Below are 17,811 nucleotides of genomic sequence, written 5' to 3'. Positions count from 1 at the left end.
GCCTGTTTGTCTCCACACTGGCACACAAGCTCTGCCCCTTCGTTCTGCTGTAATTAAGGAAGTTCTTTGCAGTGAGCTGGGCTGCTTGTCTGTGTCCAGGTCCTGCTCCCTGTAAGTTCACAGCTTTACTATCCCATGGAACTTGACATTTATTTCAGTTTAAGCTACTAAAGGAGCACCTGATTCATGATCCCTGTGAGATTTAGCTGTAGCAGTAAGTGAGGATCTACAGTTTAGTGTTCTGCTTCTGTGTAGATACTAAATTGTTTGAAAAAATATTTAGTTTTGAAAAATAAGCATTGGGTTGTTTTTTTCTTTTTCTTATATGAACATTAGGCTCATGGAAATATTATTTTTTCCATTAAATCAATTATTGTTTGATTATTTTTAGGCGTTTTTAGGGGAAATCCTGCACAAGTAAAGGAATATCAGGATCTCCTGGACCCTTTGCTTCAACATACACCTGAAGGTATTATCTGGAAATCATCCTTCTGAACACTTGTAGCTTTTTATCCATCTGAAATAATTAAAAAACTGACTTCCCTATTAATGTATATTGTGGTCAGAGCAAAGGAGAAGTAATAATATCAATGTTTCTCCATGGCATAATACTCATATTAAAATAATCTCTTTTATGTAGATACATTGCATCATAAAGTGTGATAACAAAAGTAACATTGTGTGGAAAAATGCTGCTGATACTGATACAAGATTTATGCTGTACCCACTCATTCCTCCCCTGCTTTGTTGTTTACAATTTACATTGTTCACTCAGACTTTCCTGGCAAATAGTAACTGCCAACAGTTAGATTGTTTCAGTGTTCCACCTGGATACAGTTGAGAATTGCTCTCGCCTTTCACTGTCACCTAATTTCACAAGATTTAAAAAATAATTTACTATATGCTTATGAAATTGTTTCTAGCTTAGAGCAGGAAAAGTGGCAACATTTCTAATATAAATGTTCTCTCTTACCTAAATTGTGCACTCCGGAATTTCTGTGGCACTGCAGACAAGCCTGTTGATGGCCTACAGGCACATCCATCCAAAATTCAGTTAAAAAAAAGGAAAAGACCATAACTTTGAGTGGGAGGAAAAGAAATGGCCGGAGAACAGAACAAGCTTGAATGTACTGACAATCCAATTTTAAAACTCAGCATTTTAGTCACCTGTTCTTACATCTGGGATACAGTTACACAAGTGGATGTAGAATATTTTAGTCTGACTTGTTCTTTAAACTTGTTGAAGTGAACTGGTTTCTGTAAAAAAAACAAACATTTCCTTACCAAGTTTTCATTATGTAGCAAATTTTCTGACCTTGCTAGTCCTTACTTTTCTCTGGTTATTAATGAATATGTGAAGTTTTGTGGACGTTAAATTAATCTTGTGGTTCCTTTTGTTGAATGTCATCGCAAATACCACATCTTAAACTTTCAGAGTGTGTCTTGATACCTCATTCACTTGAATATTCTATCTCTAATAACTCTTGGTTTTCCATTTTTTTCGCTGCTTCTTGCCAGCAATTTTTTTTCTTAGCAAGTAGTCAGACACTGCAGCTTTATTCTGTTTATCAGCAGTTCTTTATCCAAATAAATTGAAAACTAAAGCAATACAAAAGTAAAACTTAGTTTTGCAGGAAGCATATTAATTTGCATTTCTATTTCATATAATTGGGTCAATCATTTGTCATTATATTTCTAAATGACTGATGCATATCCACTTAAAAAGTGTTGAAGTAAAGGGTATTGACCTACAATGATCAACAACACCTGTGGCATAATTCTAGATAGAAGATATGTTATCTTCCAGTGAAGAAGTTATACCATTTTGATTCATTATGCTTCAAAATTCAAGTGCTATTTTTAGCATTTAATTAATAAAAGTATGTATTTTTGACCAGGATTTTAGTTTTAAAAAGTTACCTGATACAGAGCCTGTGTTAAATGTGGGACAAAACCCCCCAAGTGTTTCACTGTGACCCAGCTTTCATTGCTTTTGGGTATGGTTTGTTACCTGGACTGCATTTTGCTTTAGGTGAATTGTTTTATTTTCATTTTGCACAGTAAGATGCTACACAGACAACATGTGTGTTCTGGGAAGAAATTCTGAGGAAAAGTTTGGTGAAATATGGAGTAGTTTCATATTGCCCTGGGTTTCCATCTCTGCTTGTGGTTTTGACTGACAATAATGAATGACATCCATCTCTGTTCAATCCAGTCATTACTAGGGTGTAATTTTTCCTATTTTGGATCTACTTCAGCTTTACTGGGGGACTCCAAAAAAAAAAAAGAGGGAAGTGATTTCTCACTTGCTGTTTTTTTCAAAACTCCCAGGGTGGTTTCCATCTCTGCTTGTGGTTTTGACTGACAATAATGAATGACATCCATCTCTGTTCAATCCAGTCATTACTAGGGTGTAATTTTTCCTATTTTGGATCTACTTCAGCTTTACTGGGGGACTCCAAAAAAAAAAAAGAGGGAAGTGATTTCTCACTTGCTGTTTTTTTCAAAACTCCCAGGGTGTCCTGTTGTGCCCAAGTATTACTACGTGCCAGCTGATTTTGTTGAAATGGAGAAGAGGAGCCCTGGCAGCCAGAGACGGTTTCCCAGTAACAATGGTCGGGATGGAAAGCTGTTCCTGTGGGGGCAGGCCATGTACATCATTGCCAAACTCCTGGGTAAGAGGCTGAGCAGGTTCTGTCAGCTTTGGACTGTGTCTTGATCATGTTTTTCTTGAATCTGAACCAAAACATTGGCTTGAGTTTTGAATGGACTGTGAGTGGCGTGTGTGTCCTTTGCTTTGGTACTTACGTGAGAGACAAAAATTGCTTTTTAAAAGTATTTTCATTTTTATGCTGCATGCAATATACTGTGAAGTTCAGTGGAATGTTTCATAGAGTACTGAAAATCTTTTAAAAGTGTTAGATCTATTTTTTTGCTGTTTCTTTTCCTGGCTTTCCCTCTTCTTTCCTTTTCTTCATGACAAAATGTGATGCTTTCTGGGTTAACTATATCAGCTGCACCTGTACAATGATATTTGTAAGTGATTTATAGCATTTAATTCAAATTATTTTCTGCTTTAAGCAAGAAAAGTTTAAACTTTGAATAGTTGCAGTCTCAGAAAAAGCTAATAATTTATTCAGTCTGTGTTATTTTTAACCTTTAAAATGTACATTCAATTGCTCATCTAGTTTCTTTTTTAAAGTTTGACCATTGAAGATTGTTACGGTGAATTTCAGTCACAGATGAACTCTTGGTCTCACTTGAAATGATTTTATTAAAGGCTAATGCAAAAAGAGTGGTTAAGCCAGAAAAATCTTCACAGTTGTTTTTTGTCTCAATATTCCTCTTAGGAGCAAGATATATCAGTTTATTTTAACATGATCAGCATTTACCTGGTAATCAGTAGATTGAGTTCTGGAAGCTTTTTTCTGTGAACACTGTAAAGGCAAACAGGCTGTTGGTAATAAAAATGAGAAACACTGAGGGGGAGTTTAAAAATTCGAGGCTTGGTGAGAACAGTGGGTGTATCTTTAGGTATGGAGGGACAGGGTCTGTCTGGTGCTCCCACCTGTTTGCCTTCACTGTATTTCTTCCATAATTCCTTTTTCAACCAGTGCTTTAAAGTAAAGGCAGACAAAGTCATTGTTAATTTAAAAAATGAATTTAACCTCTAAGAATACGAGCCAAGTAATCCTCAAGTGTGTGTATAGCAATACTGTATTAATTCTGCTAGTGTTGGTCTTGTACTAATATTTGTGTTTTTCTGTACTGCAGAATGCTGGTTAAATAAATTGCATTTATAGTTTGCTAAATTTGTTTTGTGTAACATAACATTCTTGTGTTTCAGTTTCTTGCTGAGCATTCTTACTGCTTTTTTTAAAAATAGTTGTGCTAAATCTCTTTTTGAAATGTTGTCATTAGTAGCTGTTTATTGTTTTAAAACTTTATCTCCCCTGTATTCACTACTTTCATTCATCCTCTATGTTTTCCAAATATGCAAAATTTCAAAACTTTTCTTTCCTTTTCTCTCACAGTCCCTGCAAACAGAGTTCTGGAGATACCATTGCAAAGTCTATTCACTGGTGGTTGTTGTATCAGGAACTCCATTTATTCATACTAATTTATAACTGGTGCATTCCATTTTGCTCCTTTCTGCATGAAAACCTCCCTGAATAACAATCTCGTGCTTGGTGAAAGTGTTACTTTGCTTGTTGGTGGTTGCTAATTAAGTGGCAGCCTGGCTCCAAATACATTGCTGTCTGGGAAGGTGCTGTTCTCCCATTTCATCATCCATTCAGGATGGTTGTGTTGCCTCAAGGGTAGCAATTAATTTGTATTTGTTCAGCCTCCTTGCTCCCGCTGGGTAGGCCAGCACACCTTTTAGATTCCTCTGCTGTCTCTGGGTCTGGGCTCTGCCTCTTGCACTCCAGACTTCTCTAAATGCAGCAACATGAGCTGAGTCAATTCTTACACATCTCTCTGCCTCCCACAGAGGGGCAAACAGAAGTAGGGAGGTCAAAATTTGGGTCCTGCTTATAAACACTCTGAGTAACAGGCAATGAAAGTGTCTGTGTGTCAGGTGCCTATTGGAGGGCATCACATGTTTATGCAACTGAAAAATTGTTTATAAAGAAAAAAGCATTTGCTGTGCTGTTTTTCATACAATTTTCTCCTTATGTTGGATGAGGAAATTTGTAAAACCTTTATGATAAGGTTCCCATTTTGAAGCAAGAGACAGGAATGCCAGGTATTCAGCTTTTTCATGCAGCTCAAAATTCACTCAGTCTTTCATTTAGTAGCTCTCTTACCTTTCCTTTGCTTTTTCTTATAATTTTTATATCTTGTTTTGTGGATTCAGTGCTGCCTAGAACTAGGTTAAGAGTCTTAGTTTTAATAAGGTTTTTTGATATTTCTTAGAGTGTAATGGATTAAATGGATTAAATGTTGTCAGCTGCTGCTGATGCAGATAGTGAGCTAACAAAGAAATCTCTGCTTTTGCATTCTAATACACTTGTATTTGTAATAATAGTGATGAATATTCACTGAGATTCTATTTTAAATAAAATTGTAAATATTGAAAGTTATATTTTATAACAGTCTATTGGTATAGTTCTTTTAAATATTAAATTATTCTGACCTTATGTTTTAATTACTAAGCAATGTAAATCAATGTAAAAAGCAGTGGGAATAGAACATGTATCCTGGAAACCGCTCTTGCTTTTAAGAACTGAGGCAGAGCCCATTGATCTTGAAATCGTTTGGTTAATCAATTTTATTGCATCACATAAATCGAGTAACTTCCGTTCCTTTAGCCAGCATCAGAATTCTGTGTGGACTGGAGGTGAAGTGACTGATTTCCTTAAACGTGACCTGGTAACTCCTGTGTCAGTGTATAAATGATTTATCCAGAGCGATTTTTTTACATTCTAGCTTTGCTGTTTTTGTTTCTGTGGATCGTGACCCTGCAGGAGCAGAGCAAAGGAAGGGGCTCCTTTCCTGGCAGGAGTCCAGCCCTGTTGTCCCAGCAGAAGGCTGAGGACAGGGCAGTGTGCAGTGGCTGGCAGAGCTCCTGGCACCAGCATCTCCAGCACAGCTTCCTCGGTGAACTGCCCAGCCAGGGCCCTTCAGTGCTACCTGAGCATCTTCTTTCCACTGCACCATCAGTTCTCTTCTTTCCTAACACTTCTGAGCTTCAGCAAGGACATATTTTGAGTTTCTAAACTGTTGTCTTCATTTACTACATAGTGGAATGTTCAGAAACATTCTTGTCGAGGCAGTGCTGGTTTTCTCTTGCAGCTGAATGGAGTCATGAGTCACTTCGTTTTTAGATTAATAGCTTGTTCCCCAGAGTGGAGGCTTTTAAGAATAGGTACGAAATTGTTGACTTCTGTATAGAAGAAATGAAAATGCATTGTGGCCTACTCTGTAGCAGAAATTAAATAAGGTTTGGAGAGTTTCGTGGCAAAATGCAATTGTGGTAGAATGCTTATTTGAAGGGTATAGTGGCTCATAGTAGATTATGAACCTTTATTCAAGGATTTCGTTGAAACTTTTATTGGAATACTTAATTTTTTTTCAGGAGAAGATGAAAAATAATGCATTTTTAGGTGGTTTTTTTTTCCTCCCATGTAAAAAACTCCATGTGGAAATGGCTTGATTTCAAATAAATTTAATTAGGTTTTTTTCCAATATCTAATTCTTAGTTTTGCAGAATATCCTTTTGATCTGTGAGTCGTTGATCCAAAACAAGGGTTGTAGCAGCAGAACCAACTCCATCAAATAAGTTAGCATGCCTCCTTCACAAAAGCTGCTGAAAGTACTCAAGTCACTCTATATTTTTATTATCACTTACTTTCAGCTGACAAATTAGTGAGTCCTAAGGATCTGGACCCTATTGGACGCTACGTGGCTCCCCAGGACCAGCGGAATGTGAGCATGAGATTTTCAAACCAGGTAAGCACAGGCTTAGTTTTAAAATATTTTCACTGAAAAATTGTCATCTACATGTTATATATGGTCTTCTAATATTACAGTTAAAGTGTAAGGAAAATATTAAGTGTGTACGCATTTTCTGAGTTGATGGAGGATTACTTTTAAAAGGAAGATTTAAAACATCTGCAGTTCTGGGGAAGTGATGCACATTTGCCTTCAGATTAATCAGTGCAGTCAAAATGATACAGAAAATGTAAGTTTAAATAGTTGCTAATAGATAGGTATGTTTCTTTGAGTTATAAGTTATGTCAGGAATACAAAAACATTTTTTTTATTCCTCCGAAACAATTTCAATGTATTAATACTTTTTTGTATTTAGAGCTCCTAAGATCTCCAGGGATGAGGTTCTTTTTTTGTGTGTGGTTGAGACACCACGCCTGGAGGTATTTCAGACACATGCAGATGTGGCACTTAGGGCCAGGGTTCAGTGCTGGGCTTGGCAACGCTGGGTTAGCAGTTGGACTTAGTGATTGGAAAGGTCCTTTCCAGCCTTAATGATTCTGTGATTCCATGTTCTCCTGGATTTGGATTAAATGCACAGCAGGAATGAGTGAACAAAAAGGGAATGCTTGAGAAGGTGGTCTGTGTGTAGGGGACTTCCTTTATTAACGAGGTGAGAACTTGTATGTATGGAACCTAAAAGATGTGTTTCAGCTGTTTTGTTTCCTCATATAAGGAATATATATTTAAGAAGTCCCTTGTTCAGCATTGTGAATTTGTTACTGAAGCATAAAAGATTAAGTATTTCAGAACTGAACCATGTTTTTCTTGTTCTATCCAAATTCTACTTCAGTGAGGAGGACTCTTTAGAACTGAATTCCTTAGAATAGCTTATTTTATTACTCCTTTTTGCCGTCTCTGTATTCAGGAGAGACTATAACACAGTTTTGGTTGTTGCATTCTGTTTGGGGGAATGTAGTGTAGGAGGAGGCCTGGATGGTAATAACATTTGAGAAATGAGGTAGGATGGGGATTTTCTGGATTTGTTTTGCATTTTACTGGCACATGTGAAAGCTGATTTATTGCTGTCTTATGTTTAATTTCATATTTAACAAAAAATCACCTCACTAAATTACCAAAGTAAGACTAATTTATCTGCTGGCTTATGTTGAAATATGTGTTTAGGGTTACAATTAATTAATTGTATTCTTTAAGTGTTTTGCTATGTAGACTTGTCAGTCATTTGTGAGGACTTCAGTTACTGGGAATTAAGGTTAATAACTATTGATGAAGAGAATTGGGAAAAGAATAGTTAAAATAATAGATTGCTTGGTTTTTTTTTTTATTTTCAGGGAAATAGATAATTTGTAAAGAAGGAACTAAAATGATTTATTGGAGGTAGACTGAGATATTTTAAAATTTTCCTGCTACCCGAGTTATGTTTAGGGTTGGAACGTGTCTAATTTGGATGCTGTAGAGATATGGACCATATTGGATGATTTGTTTTGTCATGTTAATTATAAACATATTCGTGCCTTCATGCCCGTTAATACAATTGTCTATCACAGCTAACACAATTCTAAACTTGTCAAATGTGTTTTGGAATTTGAGGCACGTGTGTGTGCGGGCTGGGTTTCATTTACCGAGCCTGGTGTGTCAGTAGCAGTGGCCCCCCCCAGCAGGGCGCAGCTGCTGCCAGGAGCAGCACGGATGTGCTCGGTGGCAGTCAGGCTGTAGGTCAGTGGCAGCAAGGTGGGTCGTTCGGGTCAAGTACAGTGTCTGCTGTTTTGGGCTATTTCTGTTTGCCTCCCCTTGCTCCGTGTGCTTGGAAAGCCCAGTAGGTGTGATTTCCATCGGTGTTCTTGGATATTGTTCCCACTTTCTCACATGCTCAGAATGAATGGATTTTTGTCAGAGTTCTGAGGCTTCCTGGCAGTGTAAGCAGAGAGGCACATGGTGATAACATCTGTCCAGTGAGAGTGCAGCAAGAGACTGGTACTGAGCTGCTTTCTCTGCTGGTGCCAGGGACAAAGTCAAGGATTTTTCCCTTTATCCTACCTCTAATGGTTTATAACCTTGTTTAAAACTATGATTTTTATTTTTTTTTATTATTATTCTCCTTTTTGGAAAGGAAAAACAACTAATCAATATTTTATTTTGGCCTTCTGAGGTATATTTATCATCCACACAGCATGCAGAATATAGTTGGAAACAGCCCCTTCTGCCCACTCTCCACTGTGGAAATGGAAGGCAGAAGGTTGAGCCTGGGCAGGGGGGGCCTGTTTTTGTGCCCTGGGAAGATGGTGATTGATGTTGTGTGAAAAATACCTCAGCTTTATTAGACAAATGTGAAAGCCAACACATTAAAATGGAATTTTTAACAACAACAGGATTTATTCAGTGAAATATTTAGGAGTTTAATGTTTTTCCACATCTCTTTAAAAAAAAAAATACAGCAAATGTTATATAGAACAATCGCTATTGAAAAGGGTGACACAGTTTTTTGAGTGTTGTATCAGTTATGTTGATCTGTGTTTCTCTTGGTCACTACTTGTCATTCTTCAGGCTGTTAACATGTGACAGTGAAAGTAATGTTACATGTTTAGTGTTATAGCAGTCCTGCAGTTGCACAGCAATTGCAGTTAAAATTTACCACAGTACTTTTAAAGGTCTAGCAGGTTTTCACACAGATTTTGTGTTGTGCTAGTTGTGCTGCAAATACAGTTTGCACAGTTCTGGGTGGTGTTAGAACCACCACTTACTTACTGACTGCTCTAAATGAATCATGTCCTTGGGCACGACTGTGTGTGAGAGGAATCAGTACTGGGATTGGAGAGGGATGTGCCTCCCTGGCCATGTGGAGTACATGGATTTGTGTACAACTTCCAAAGTCCTGCTAACTTCATCATTGATAGAGCAAGAAATGGAGATCACTCCCCAGGGTAGATCACAGGCTGTCTGTGAATCAGTACAGTCTTGTTTTCAGGTGTGTGTGAGAAGGGGACATTGCTTTTTGTTTTATAAATAATGATTATGGTAAAGAATTGGTTTGAGTTTTCCTACTGTTTGTATAAATGCAAGTAATGGCACAATGACATTATTCTGAGCAGGAAAATCTTTAATGTCACTTCAACTTCTAACTTCTTCATCTGGTCTCTTTGTGCATGCACTTCCATCATGAACTTATTTCATGTGGCAAAAAGTCCAGAATTTGTAGTGGAAGTGTAGTGCTGACAGACTGCTGGGGGAATGTTATCAGGAATTTCTTCTGCAAATCCCTAAGATCTAACTTGATATCAAGGCTCACAGATGCCTGAGCAAACAAGCATTCACTCTGAGCTTCCTGTTCTCAATCAATATATCTATCCCTCTATCATCACAGAAAATGCTGTCTTTTTATACAGTTGATAGAAGATGTGTTTAACTTCTGTTATTTGTGTTCTGGTAGTTTCTCGACAAGAGTAGACAAAAAGCATTTTAGCATTGAAAGTGTGAACTGCTCTTAGTTCTGTTGATTTTACAGCTGTTGAATGCCAGGGAAGAAAGGAGCAAGGAATAGCTGGGACATGTCATGTTTTAGCTTGTAGTGTTGCTGCCAGTGATAAGGAAGGTGAATTGCCACTTCAGGACCCAGGGAGCTGAGTCAGTGGTTTCACCCAACATGCTGAATTCCCTCCTATTTGCATAGTTGCCTGATGTAAAGTACTTCATGTTTGAAATAAATAGTAGTATCTGTGCAATAGTGCAAGGAAATGCAGTTACTGCCTGTAAAATGTCATGTATCTTTTATGTAACTGTAAGGAGTACCTGTCTGATCACAATTTTTCAGAGTAAAGGGTTGAAATCGTCAGGTCGTTACTTCTAAGCACATTTTATTGTTTACCCCTAAAAAGCGGAATTATTTCACTCATTACAAAAATGTGTATCAAAACATCAGGCATATATAGGTGATACATTAATTAGATAAGTTCTACATTTTAGTATGAAATTAAGTGTTTCCCTTTGTGGTTCTTTTTAATTAAAAACTCCAAACTCATCCAAACAATGATTACCAGAAATCTGTTTATTCATGATTCTGCAAAATGCATCTTGCATCTTAGTGATAGGACAGTCCTCCCATAGTTTTGAGAATGACAAGTTTTAGTGCTGTGATGTTCTTTCAATTTGTTCATGCTGTAAGAAAAAGCAGTGCAGACGATGAAGTCTGTCATAGTTGGGAATTGTTCGAACAGCCATTGTCCCTGTTCATGCTGTACTGAACAAAATCTTTAATTAGCAATGCTAATAATATTTTTTCCATTTTTTCCTAGGGTCCTTTAGAAAATGATTTGGTAGTACACGTGGCCCTCATAGCAGAAAGCCAGCGGTATGTATTTATTTTTCTTAGGAATGTGTGTATTAGGGAAGGGTTGAACAATAGACATCGTAAATGGTGGAGAATAAAATACTGCTGCTTATGTATCTCCTGGCAAGATAATTGTTGAAACTAAGACTATTCTGTGATTTGTCAGTAAATTTGTCCTTATTTCATTTGTAGCTTACAAGTTTTCCTGAACACATATGGAATCCAAACTCAGACCCCCCAGCAGGTGGAACCAATTCAGATATGGGCTCAAAAAGAACTTGTCAAAGTAAGGACTTTTGCATTTAAGATTTTTATCTAACTATACGTTTCTTTTGTAAAAATAAGAATTTAAATCAGGCTATTAGACTTGTATCTCCCCAAGCTCGTTATCTACCTTTCTTGAGTGGCAGTGGAATGAAAAGAGAAAGAAGAGGAAAACAAGAAAATGGGATAAGACACATGGAGTGTTCATCTGTAGTGGAAGTAGCACAGGAGAGGGGCAGAATCCTCTGTAGGCATAGACTGATAAGAGAAAAGGGAACACAACAGATGGTGTGCAAGACCACTGTAGTTTGGTGCATGCTCATAAATCAACCCAACAGTCTGGTCTGCTTTAACAGCCATTTCTTGCTATTAGCAGATTTAATAATCTAGAATTGAAGGGCATTTTAATAAAAGAAAAACCCCACCTGCTTGAAGCAACTGGACTTGCATGAAACCGTGCACTGTTCAGAGCTCTAGTGCTGAATCAGAACTGATGCTCTGATTGTAACAAGTCAAGATGGAGTACTAGTACTAGAAGACAAAACATCTTCAGTAGCCTGTGTTGTCAACATGAGGCCTCAAGCTGCAGAGTCCTCAAGGAAAGAGACAATGTTACAATGCAGATGGAGTTCTGGTTTTGTTAAGAAAGTGTTTTCAGTTTTTCATTCTAGCAAAATGAAAGTCCTTTTAGTGTTAATTTGTCATGTTTGCTGCCATTCTTCTAGTCTCCATTATCCTCCAAACAGAGGTTGAATGTTGTTTGGTTTTATTATGCAGAGATGGGTTATTTAGAGCTGTTAGTGTTCTAATGGCTCCATTCCTTTCCCACTTGAATAGGCTTACATAGCCTGGATGAACAGGTCATGTAGGTAATTTTGTTTGCTCTTTTAAATAGTTCTTGCTGTTAATGCAGAAACATAAGCAGGATCAGGAAGGCCCCAAGCTGCCAGCAATGAAAAGCTGTTGAGTGTAATGGTTGTTCAAGTGTTTGTTTTCATTTGCTTCTGAACTACCTTCCTATAACATAAAGAAAGTTTGAACTTCGGAAAATGTTCAGAATTCTAAATATTCTGTAGTAATGGTGGGTTCCTTACCTAAAACCGCCCAAATAAGGAAGAATTACACCTTTCAATCAGGTTTAACTGGTGTGTTTATACTGTCTTGCTCACAGCTCAGTTGTTTTCTTATGGTTTTATTCTCATATACCATAATAAATGAAGATTATTTCTTTCATATGAAAGTCTTACAAAATTGTATCAGTTGAAATTATACTAGGCATACATAAATAAGAATCAAGCTATGAATAATGAGATAAGTCCCTCTTGCTTGTGTTGTTGATGCCTTAATTTTGCAGGCTTGTACTAAAATGAGAATATAGATTTTCAAAAAGTTTCTATATTCCTCTTTTACCTTTGTATCTACACTGGAAAAACATTGCAGAAGGCAAAACTGGCCAGACAATTAATGCAAATGATCCTTTAAAAAAATTATTTCATTAAGCAATTTGAAAAATTAAAATCTCTTTTAATTATATAGAATAGAAAAGTAATAGGAGTAAGAAGGTAAAAAGAAGACCTAATATAGGAAATAACAAGTTTAATAAAAACCCCACAGATAGAAATAAGGACCACATTTTAGGAATTGTTTTCTAACCAGAGCAGAATACACACAGCTTTCTTTTTAAGAGTGGCAGGAGCATAAGAAAAGCTGTTTTTCATCAGTTTCCATGATTCTTTCTTACAGGCTTACTTCCATTTGGGAGTCAATGAGAAATTGGGATTGTCTGGAAGACCGGACAGACCTATAGGATGCCTTGGAACATCAAAGGTTGTTGCAAGAAATGTTTATATTCCTGTTATTGAGATATATTTTAGATAAACATTGAGTTAGTCTCTGAATTATTTTAAATAGAATTGAAATGCAGTTTTATATTATGCATATATCCTACTTTCAAGTAAATATATACTTGGCTGAATGGGGATAAAGGAAACTGCTTTAACTGAAATCGAATTTACACCTCCACATCTAATAAAAACCAGAGTGCCTAAAATTAAATATGTTGGCTTGATATTATTTTTTTTTTAAATTCAGCTGTTCTACAGTGATTATTACTTCGATAGTTTCAAAATAAATTTTCATTTTCAACTACTTCAGTGCTTCGGATATTTTAGAGAAAAGATTAATGGAAGTCTCCTCTCTCAACAGATCTATCGAATCCTGGGGAAGACTGTGGTTTGCTACTCGATCATTTTTGATCTCAGTGATTTCTACATGTCTCAGGATGTTATGATGTTGATTGATGACATTAAGGTATTTGTAACTTCTCCTTTGAGAAAGTGACAAAAATAGAGCCTGTAGAATAAACTGTGAAGTCTGATAAAACAGAAGACTGAAGGGGGAACACTCTGTAGTGTGTGTTCTTTTAATACAAAAATAATCTTGCAGCTGGAAAGTGTATTAAGATGACTGTCCTATCAGCCCAGTATGAGTTCTAGTGAGCATTTCTATCTGACAGAAAAAGTGCCCCAGAAGTGACTGGGGATGCTGTTGGGCAGCAAGCAAATTATCATTTGTTTCTTCAGGAAAACAAATGTTCTTGGCTGAAAAGAGGGATGAGCCTGGTGTTATGGGAAATATGAAAGCCTCACTTGGAAGAAATACTACTGGATTTTGCACAAATATTAACAGTTGCCTGTCTGTAAGGTGGGCAGCAGTGCAGAGCTTACCTGCCACGTGCCCTGGGCTTGATCAGCCACTTCCAGGGCACAGGAGGTGGCCCTGGTTATTCCACCCCAGTGGCTGGGATTCAGACCCTGGATCCCCATGTAACCTCCTAGGCCATTGCCTATAGTTCAGTACCCTGCACTGTCTCCTGGTTTACCCTACGGTTGATACACAAGCCTATGAGTATTTTCAGAACACTTCTGAAATAGCAGGGCTTGGAAAGCAGCTTGTATCCACTGAAGAAATCTGTTAGTGGTGGATTAGATACAATGTTTTTAACCTGCTGGGTGTTTCAGTGCTGTGATTTTGAGACAGTTCTTTTAGTGTCCTGAACTGTATGCTGTGGTTCCCTGTGCTTGTTTTGTTGTTCTGTGATTTTCTGTGACCAGCATGTTTTCTGTTCCCCAGAATGCCCTGCAGTTCATTAAGCAGTACTGGAAGATGCACAGACGGCCCCTGTTCGTGGTGCTGATCCGTGAGGACAATATAAGGTAGAGAGAGATAAAGGCATGATTTGCAGTGTGGTAGTTACCTAATTGCAAGATTAATGGAGTTCTGTTTCAAATTTCAGAGGGAGCAGATTCAGTCCAATATTAGATATGCTGGCAGCCTTTAGAAAGGGAGTTGTTGGAGGAGTGAAAGTCCATGTTGACAGAGTACAGGTATGCTGTTTTTTTCTGAATGTTGAGTCCTTACCTCCTAATATGGGTACATGTATTCTTACTACTTTTGGGTTTTATGGGGCTCTAAGGATTTTATCTGATATCATACAATTAAGGAGTTAAGACTCAGGTACATTTGGTACACTTTGGTTTTTCTCAAAAGAAACATGGGGTTTAATTCCTTTTGATGAGTCTTTTGAAAGTCAAAATCTTCACAGAGGATTTTCAGAAGGGAGAAGGATTTTTTTATGTTAGGCAATCTTGTGAAATTACTACCAAAAGATAAAGCTACGGTGCCAAGCACTGAGGGATTTCTTTTGATTAGGTAATCAACGAGGGGGGAAAAAAGGTGCTTCACATATATTAGAATTCTTACAAGAACTAAGATCTAGTTTTAACATCTTTGCTGTTTGAATTCATCTTAAAGCAGGAATTGTTGCTTCATTAAAATGTGAAAATTATTGAATCAGGTGCTGATTTTACATACTTGTATGTGCTAGTTCATCTTAGTTTACACCTATTGAAAAAGCCTTTTTTTGTAAGGGAGAAGACCAAAGACACACTTATGACTTCTTGTTCCCTAAAAAATCATTAATTTGTAGAAGACCTGGGTAATTTTAAAAGAAAATGCTCCTACCTATGATGGTTCAAGACATCCTTGGAATCTTTATATATTTATGTATTTCTCCTGGTCATGTATAGGTCATGTTGTCTCTACTGGTACCAGTGACTCTTTCTATAGCAACTGCCATTACTGAGCAGGGAGAACCTTTCATTGGGCTGCAGGGTTTGTTACTGTGGTCTGGTTTGCTTACTGTTTTCTTAACTGCAGTGACTTCCTTGCATTTCATTGATTCAACTGATGTATTATCAGGCAAGACACTCCATCTACGTGTGTCCTTATTTCAAGCACTACACTGAACAACTGTCAGGGAGTAACCTTTCTCTTCCATACTCATGGACCTTCTGGAAAAATCCTATTTTTAATATAAAAAGTGAGGAGCACTTTTAAAGGGTTTAAGGTGTTGGCAGTCACTGGTTTTTGCTTTATTTATTAGCCACTAAAACATAGGAAAACTACAAACAAACATTTGTTTGACTTCAAGGCCAATGGAGATGGTGGTGGGTGCTTTTCCTGCTGGGATTCAGTGGCCTTTCTCCAGCAGTTGAACTGAAATCTCTCAGTCTTATTGCGCAGTTGTCACATTTTGTTAACAGTCTTGTTTCATTGTAGGAAAGGATTTGGGAAAAGAACGAGGGACATCTCTAATTTGTGGTGTTTTCTTGAATAATTCATCTATTCCAACAAAATATATATTGATCTTTGTGAACTGTATTCAGCTGCTTCATTGAGATGCACATGTTAAACGTGCCTAGAGAGAATGTGTGTCTCTAACTGGGTGAATGCTCTTTTTTTTTCCTTTAAAATATACCAAATCTGATTTCATTTAAAAATATGTATGCTCAGAAGATTTGCAGCTCTTTTCTGATTTTCCCTTTTGTTGTCATCGTGTGTTCAAGCAGATGTGCAAGGCAGAGAATGACTGACAATGGTAACAAAGGCAAAGCAGGGTGGTTTATATTCAGTCATCTCACAGTGTAAGAGATCAATATTTTACTGCAGCTCGTGTACTATGAAAATGGAATATAGAAGTTCACAATACACACTCAGTTTTACTTAGCTAATGAGAACCATCAAAAGCAGTCTTAAAAATGCTGTAGTACAGTACATTCCCTCTGGCAGTAGATAAATAGGGAATTGCATAAATTCAGAAGGAACAAATTGTAACCACTGCATCAGATAAATGCAACATTTGGTTTCAGGCATGCAGTCTTTTGAGGTGTAAGTATTTGTCAGCTGCATTTGATGTGCAAACTTAGGGCAGGCATGCTTGGATTAAGGAATGACTACAGAGTGGGAATGTTACTGTGTGGTGTTTGCCTGAAAACATCGCTGAGACTGGCAGGAAAACCGCCCATCCTTCGGCAATCCCTGAAATAATGAGCAGTGTGATCCAGAACATGGGTCTTGTGTAGGACTCTGAGGAATGCAAATCCTTGATCTCAGGTGTTTTCATCAGACCTGGATTTTAGGGGTAGACATTGCTTGATGAAGCCATAGATTGCAGGCAAAAGAACAACAAAACACCAGTGAAGAAGAGACAGCAGCCCCAGAGACTTCTGCTGTCTTAAGCTGTAATTTTCCTTATGAGAGAGGAAAAATACTCTGAGAGTGTAAAACTATTTGGAGCTGCAGATAAAGAAACTGCTTTCTCAGTGGAAACCACCAGCAACATACTGAAATCAAAAGAAAGTTATATAGTAATGTACATTTTTTTCAATTTTTCTTCAATTTTTCATTTCAGACGTTAATATCTGGAGCAGTTGTTGAACAACTTGACTTCCTAAGAATCACTGAAACAGAAGAGTAAGGCTATGTGTAAATAGTAACAATGTGGTATTTGATAGTTAAAATATGTTCTGAACTGTGAAGAGATGATATACTTATTTTTCAGGGCTCCTGTATTCAAGAGTTTGGAGGAGTTGGATCTCCCAAAACATTCAAAAGTCAAGAGACAGTCTAGTACTCCAAATGCTTCTGAACTTGAGCAGCAACCAGATGTAAATATTAATGACTGGAAAACCAAGTCAACATATGAGATCCTGCAGAAACTTAATGTAAGAAAACTTGATAAAAATACACTGTAACTTTGTTCCTGTGAAATGAGAAATCCTGTGTCAATATTCTTTGTAACAGGAGCTTACTTAAATCAGCATTAGTGTCGTGATCAGTGTTAATAACACAGCTAATAACATAAAATGTGTGATGTTCCTCTCCATACTCAGGGAATCATCCTCTTTACAGTCCTTTGTCTTAACATCACAGAACCCTCTGGCCCTTAGTGCTGTACCTGCTGCCTGGCAGTTCTCTCAGCTACCCCAGTCATCTCTGGTGCTAAATGACCATCTAGAAGGGGACCCATTTGTTATGTGTTTTAGGAATAGATATTTTATTCGCAAACTGAAATTCAAAAGACTTGAGTATTGGGTGTTCCCTCAGATGGACTGGGAACTTCTTAATGACATCAAGGGAAAGTTCCCATCTGGCATTTTCCCTGTATATAGAGGAAAACTACCAGTATCTGTTCTAGATCTCATGTTTGATGCAAACCTACAAAGTATCCTACTTGGTTCCCTATGTCATTACAAGCATTTCTGCTGTAAATGAAAGGACCTGAGAAAGAAAAGTCAGGAAATGTTTCCAAGGTCAAATTATCTCAACTGAATATAAACCACAGAGAAGCCTCTGCAAGCAGCGGTGACAAGGATACAGCACACACAGTGTATGAAATAGTTGTGAAATCCCCTTAAAAACAACATTTG

At 37.4% G+C, this 17,811-nt stretch overlaps 1 protein-coding gene across 3 annotated transcripts in view; it reads left to right on the top strand.

The window, feature by feature from the left end:
* The window catches only part of PHKB (phosphorylase kinase regulatory subunit beta), a 69,375-nt gene that overhangs the window by 35,088 nt on the left and 16,476 nt on the right, over positions 1–17,811 (top strand). For all 3 annotated transcript variants that reach the window (XM_027902868.1, XM_027902861.1, XM_027902853.1), the window contains 11 exons: positions 392–469; positions 2,517–2,675; positions 6,359–6,453; positions 10,743–10,798; positions 10,970–11,063; positions 12,785–12,868; positions 13,247–13,351; positions 14,174–14,256; positions 14,337–14,427; positions 16,794–16,855; positions 16,944–17,106. In XM_027902868.1, coding sequence (XP_027758669.1) covers positions 392–469; positions 2,517–2,675; positions 6,359–6,453; positions 10,743–10,798; positions 10,970–11,063; positions 12,785–12,868; positions 13,247–13,351; positions 14,174–14,256; positions 14,337–14,427; positions 16,794–16,855; positions 16,944–17,106 — 1,070 coding nt within the window. The remainder of the gene's footprint in view (positions 1–391; positions 470–2,516; positions 2,676–6,358; positions 6,454–10,742; positions 10,799–10,969; positions 11,064–12,784; positions 12,869–13,246; positions 13,352–14,173; positions 14,257–14,336; positions 14,428–16,793; positions 16,856–16,943; positions 17,107–17,811) is intronic.

This window comes from Empidonax traillii, unplaced genomic scaffold (assembly GCF_003031625.1).
Source record: "Empidonax traillii isolate 1590-97213 ecotype Southwest subspecies unplaced genomic scaffold, ASM303162v1 scaffold23:size2178997, whole genome shotgun sequence".
NCBI lineage: Eukaryota > Metazoa > Chordata > Aves > Passeriformes > Tyrannidae > Empidonax > Empidonax traillii.
The sequence above is the reverse complement of the archived record's forward strand: the minus strand, read 5'-3'. Positions and strand labels throughout refer to the sequence as shown.